Source organism: Humulus lupulus, chromosome 8 (assembly GCF_963169125.1).
Source record: "Humulus lupulus chromosome 8, drHumLupu1.1, whole genome shotgun sequence".
NCBI lineage: Eukaryota > Viridiplantae > Streptophyta > Magnoliopsida > Rosales > Cannabaceae > Humulus > Humulus lupulus.
In genome coordinates this window covers 57,537,501-57,543,979 of record NC_084800.1, presented here as the reverse complement: position 1 = coordinate 57,543,979, position 6,479 = coordinate 57,537,501, and the positions used below count along the sequence as shown (strand labels likewise).

At 37.0% G+C, this 6,479-nt stretch overlaps 1 protein-coding gene across 1 annotated transcript; it reads left to right on the top strand.

Moving 5' to 3' along the window:
* The first annotated feature begins 1,792 nt into the window (after positions 1-1,792).
* LOC133797368 (pectinesterase/pectinesterase inhibitor PPE8B) lies at positions 1,793-4,925 on the top strand. The gene is made up of 3 exons (XM_062235245.1): positions 1,793-2,362; positions 2,563-3,093; positions 3,935-4,925. The coding sequence occupies exons 1-3, from the start codon at positions 2,044-2,046 to the stop codon at positions 4,630-4,632; spliced, it is 1,548 nt and encodes a 515-aa protein (XP_062091229.1). The 5' UTR covers positions 1,793-2,043; the 3' UTR covers positions 4,633-4,925.
* Positions 4,926-6,479: the final 1,554 nt, after the last annotated feature.

The following is a 6,479-nucleotide window of genomic DNA, read 5'->3' as shown; positions in this document are numbered from 1 at the left end:
GAATGTAAATTAAATTGAATACGAATCGTTATATAGAAATTTATATCAGATTGGCCTTCACAAGAAAGATATCATTAAGAAAGAAAAAAAAAGTTAAAAAAAAAGGTTGATATGGAGACAATGTGCATGGGTGATGCAATATTCTTTGTTCTTGGTCGAAAGTGATTCAGATCGATCATGACATGCATATGGCCATATGGGTCGACCTAATCCACAGTGAAATGGACCCGTTTATTCTTTTGTATAATTCAAGTACCACCGATCTCGGCCATGGATTATCCGTATATGGGATCAAAATGTGGTTGGCCCTCATTAATTATGTATTCAATCAAATTGTATTCTTTCGAAATAATGGGGAAGAGAGTCACAAAATTTTGGTTCATTTCATACGTATAAATCGTGACAAACAACATAGAAGTTTAATAAAAATCAACAAGGTAACTTAAGTTGTTTAATTAATATGATATGGGATGAAATTTCATGTATAGTTTATTACTGGTAAGGCTGGAATCAAGAATTTATTTCAAGGGCCAAAAGGAAAAAAGAAATTAGGGGATCAACTACACAATTTTTGAAGAAATCATAAACATTACTTTCAAAATTTGTACTTGGGGTGTTTGGTACGGGGTTTTGATTTAGTAGGAATGATAATGTTAAATCTAACTCATGTTTAGTAAATTTATTTTTAATAACTGGGGGGTGTTTGGTATGGGGTAAAGTAGATGTGAGAATGAGAATCTAAATCCATTCTTATGTTTGGTTCAAATTTTAAGGAGATAAAGTTAATAATTTGTGTAGGCTCACATGTATTTTAAGGTTAAAATGAACTCTTTTGTACACAAGAGTTTAATATTATCTCCATCCTAAGTCCCTCCACACTTTCCAAGGCAACTCAACTACTCAAAACAAACACCCCCTTAGGGGTTTATGTTTCCAAGTGAGTCATATTTTTTAGCTTGATTTGAGGGTAATCTTCACCCCTTTAAACACTTGAGTTTCACATTCTCTTAATCTAAATTCCCTCTAACTCTAATTCCACAAACTCAAACCTTATACCAAACACCCTCGTAGTATTACTATTTAACGTTTTTAGGTGTACAACACTATATGAGTTGACACTCTATGATTAATTAGCAATACCAAATATTGATTAATAATTTAAAATGTGTGACCCAATATTAAATTATACCAACAACCATATACTAATTTTTTGTGATATTAGACACCAATAATACTTTTTAGCAATAGATATATGCCTATCATTTTAACTTTTTCATCCAATTAAAAAAATAGTGGTATATATAAAATTTCACGTCAGTATGTTCACAATGTTAACTTTCTTAAGAATTAAGATTTCTAGCTAATTAAGAAATAAAACTACACTGACTAGTGACTAGTTATACACCATCCCATATTAACCAAATTTTAAAAGCATCAAAGTAAGTAAGATTCTGCCGGGTCAGCATTCTCATAAATTACATAACTTTCTACAACGTACATTTGGTCCAAATATTGAACTCTCCCTATCATTCTTTTTTTTTTTTTTTTTAAATACAAATTATGTGGGTCTAAAATTAAATTCGTAAACAATATCATAAGCAAAAGAAAATGGATTCGAGCTTACAATTGCATGTGGAATTAGAAATCGGGGGGTGCATAGATAACACCATTATGATGTCTAATAGAGAGATCACGACATCTGACCGCCGACACATGGAGTTGAGCAATTATCACTATACTATTACTATATATAATAGAGACCCACACACACACAACCCTCTTAAATTGCTTCACCTGCCCAACTAATTACCTTCAACCTCTCACTCTTGCCCTCTTTCCCTTTTCTAATTTTTTCCCCTTAAATACAACCTACACTCCCATTCTAACCTTTGCCATTTGCCACTCACTTTCCCCACATTATAAAAATAACCCATCTCCATTTTGGTCTTCATTACTAGTATAAGCTAGTCATACTTGCCAATCTTATATGAGCTGATCAGCAAAAATATAAGATCATAAATATTCATCAAGTTATTTCTCAATATGGCTGACGATGGTCGCCCGTTGTTGGGAGTAATAGTTTTGTTGTATGTGTTGTTTTCTAGTTCGTTTGTTGTGGTTAGTTCCAATAGTGCAGCAGATTTTTTAAAGCCCGAATGCTTGAAAGTCTCCAGTTACGAGTTCACCAGCTCAGTCAAGACCATCGTTGATGTCATACAACAAGTCACTTCTATTTTCTCTCAGTTTGGAAATTTCCTTGGAGATTTTCGCGTTTCGAATGCCGTCTCTGATTGCCTAGATTTGCTCGACTCCTCTGCTGAGCAACTCAGTTGGACCGTCTCTGCTACTCAAAATCCTAAAGGTATTTTTCTCACAAAGTCTTACAAGAAAATAATAGAATATATAGTCACTTCACTAATCCCCATAATCTCAAACGAAGTTTCTTAGTTCAGCTTTATTTTTCTTCCCCTGTTTGGTACTTTGTTTTTTTCGCATATAGACAAAAACCCTTTTCTTTTAATTTAAAAATGTTTTTAACTTGTAGCCGTTGTTTTTTTACAGGCAAACATAATAGCACGGGGAATCTAAGTTCTGATCTAAGAACATGGTTGAGTGCGGCTCTTATTAACCAGGACACTTGCAGTGACGGATTCGAAGGCACAAACAGCATAGTGAAAGGACTAGTCACTGGTGGTCTTAACCAAATCACCTCTCTGGTTCAAGATCTTCTGACCCAAGTGGATCCAACGACTAATTTCAAGCCCAAAAAGGTCAACAAGGCCCATTTCCCGTCATGGATCAAGCCCAGAGACAGAAAGCTTGTCCAAGCAAATGGGGTGGCGGCGGACGCCGTGGTCGCCGCCGACGGCACCGGTAACTTCACAAAGATCATGGACGCTGTTTTAGCAGTGCCGGAGTATAGCATGCAACGTTACGTGATATATATCAAGAAAGGAACTTATTATGAAAATGTGGAGATTAAGAAGAAGAGGTGGAACATTATGATGGTCGGGGATGGAATCGATGCCACCATTATTTCCGGCAACCGGAGCTTCATTGATGGTTGGACCACATTTCGCTCGGCAACTTTTGGTAAGTGTCTTTATAAGAATTGTGTATATTAATATCTTAACCATGCCGGAATTTATAAATGCTTTTTTTCTTTAACTCACATTGCTTGTCATTGAAGAAATTATAGCGTAAAAAAAATGCAGATAATTATAAATTACATTTGACCAGTGATTTAAAAAGAAAGAAAAGGGGGTCTGAACTAGTGAGATGTGCCATTAATTTTGAAGTACTAAAACCAGAGATCGACATGCAATGGCTGCCTTAATAATTGTGACGATTTCTTTCCAAATGGGGTCATTTGGATTAGCCACGTATTGATGGAATAGTAGGATTGGATTAGAACATTAGAACTAGTCTTCATAAAAATGTGTCATCACAGTTAATAGACAGTTCATTAATAGGGCCAATAATAGTCCTAGTCCTAGTCGTGGTTTAATTAGGAGTGGGCTTGGATCACTCTATGAGAAGCTAACATTTATTTAGAGAACTAAAAGGCCTAGATATAACTCGGTTGGGTACTTGGTAAAGCCACACTTCACAACCACTTTATTCAATGGTTCAGCCAAAAATATATATATATATAAATACTTTATTTAATATTTATGTCTCAGGCAGAAAGTAGGAAAATAATAACTTTACGTTAATTTATTTCCATGGACCCCGAACCAACCAATTCTTACACTCAAATGAAAAACCACTAGAACTATTGGTTGAGTAAAGTCGCATCGTATTAAGTTATCACATGGCATTAAAACATTCATAAAAGGCACGACATTTTCCCCCCTTTCTTTTATGGGTTTAAATAGTTGAGAAACATTTATTTTACAATAATTAATTTCGTGCGTACACTTTGACTTTGCAGCTGTGAGTGGTAGAGGATTCATAGCAAGAGACATAACCTTTGAGAACACGGCCGGACCACAGAAGCACCAAGCCGTGGCGCTGCGCTCGGACTCTGACCTGTCCGTCTTCTACCGGTGCCGCTTCCGGGGCTACCAGGACACACTCTACACGCACACAATGCGCCAGTTCTTCAGGGAATGCGAAATCAGTGGCACTGTTGACTTTATTTTTGGTGACGCCACGGCCGTGTTCCAAAATTGCCGAATCCTGGCCAAGAGGGGCCTGCCCAACCAGAAAAATACCATCACGGCCCAAGGTCGAAAGGACCCAAATGAGCCCACGGGCTTCTCAATCCAGTTTAGTAACATCAGTGCGGATTCGGACCTGGTGGGCTTTGCTAACTCCACGTACACGTATTTGGGCAGGCCTTGGAAGCTATACTCGAGAACAGTGATTTTGCAGTGTTACATTAGTGATGTTCTGAGGCCCCAAGGTTGGCTCGAGTGGAACGGAGACTTTGCTTTGGACACCTTGTTCTATGGCGAGTTTATGAACTATGGGCCGGGTGCTGGCCTGGGTAGCCGGGTCAAGTGGCCTGGTTACCGCACGTTTAATGATTCGAGTCAGGTTCATAACTATACCGTCGCACAATTTATTGAAGGGAACCTTTGGTTGCCTTCTACTGGTGTCAAATATAATGCAGGATTGCAATCTTAAAACGTTACATAATAATTATGTTGCTGATCATAGCTTCAGCTATTATTATGTAGAAAAAATCTCCCTAAAAAATATCAATCGATTTTCCTGGGTTTTGTGTTTTTGTTTCTGTAGTTTTTGTTTTGAGATTGGTGTATGGGTGTTTTTTTTCTTATATAAATAGAAATATAAGCCACTAGGATAGAAAGTTATGTTACAAAGTCATGTATACAATTTGTTTGTCTTCCACTAATTTTCGGAAGTGCCTCAATCAATATAGCCCTTAATATATATTCTTGGTATTACTATTTTAACTTTTTGTCATGGGAGTAGTATTAGTAGCTGCTTTGTCTTGTCTCCTTCCAAAATTTATTTGGCAGTATTACATTTGTTTACTCATTTATACTTTGATAGCTAATAGAAGTAGGATTGGAGTTAGACCGCAGTAAAATAGTAATATAAATGATTACTGTGGTAATAAAAAAATGAAATCTCATGGATAACAATACAAAAACAATCGAAAATTCTACTAAAAGATTAAATATAATTAGAAATTATTTTTGTAATATGAAATGAGATTTATGGATGTAATGTGATACCATTAAGGTGTTCCTGCTATAAGTTAGTTAGACAAACTAACGAATCAATAAACCCAGCAATTTCTCACACCAATCTGCACGACTTACATATTCAGAATTGCGTGACTTACGATCATACAGGATAGATTGTTAGATTTATTAACTCGAAAGTTAATCTAAAACTTATAACAGTAGTTGCCTTCAGATATGATCCATATTGCATGCTATCTCTACTTCGGAAATTTCTGAAGGAAGGATTTAGAAGAACATTTTTGATAATAAACACTCTAGTATTTTTTTTGCTTCGAAATTCTCTGATTTACACAAGGGGGGATGATGGCCTTTTATAGCCACATCCTTCAGCAAACAAACTTAACCAAACCACAAACTTAACCCATCCTAGTCAAAACCAACCATGGTTGGGATAGGATAAGGGATAAGATAGGATTCCCCGACAAAGACAAAAGCATAGGTAAGGGATAAGATTCCCCGACAAAGACAAAAGGCTAAACAACAAAGGGATAAGATTTCCCGACAAAGACAAAAGGCTAAACAACAAAACCTTATGGCTGAAATAGTTATTTAAATATTGTCTCATGACTAATTCCATAGTCAGAGTCATATGCTGGGTCTTCATGAAGTGGGTTCCATCCTGTCAGTTCTTCATCCTCGTCACTGCCAGCTGGAGGACAGGCGTCGTATTTTGTGTACATCACGTTCCATTCGTCCCCTGTGTAATGGAAGAGATAGGGGTCTTGCATATCTGCAGATTCAGCATATGGGTTTTGTGAATCTTCAAAGTAGTCATTTTTTCGCAAAACTACCCCTTCAGTATCGGTCAATTTGTACAGAGACGGATATTTTTGTTCTAGTGTTTCTTCGAGTTTGGTGACCTGTTCTGCTTCATTTTTTGACAGATGGAAGGCTTCAAGGGCCCTTGTTATTTTGCGAGTATAGTCGGATGGGAATGTCTCCCAAGGAGCATCGTCTTCTGGTTTGGGCCATAGTTCCGGAGGTATGATCTGGTTTTTCTCAAACAGACTCTTTTGGATGTCCATGTACTCTTGGCCTCCAAGACCATATAATGGTTCATCTTTTGACCCATAGACTTCGAATGTTGGATTAGTAACTATATTCTGTTCTGCATCGAGCTTGGCATTGATGCTAAGGAAGAGAACAGTATAACAGTTCATTAGGCTGGCAACATTTGGGCCTGGTGGATAGATGAAAGTGGGCCTGTTATTTTGGACCTTCTTCCATTCTGCTGATAAGACCTTTTTCCATTCTTCC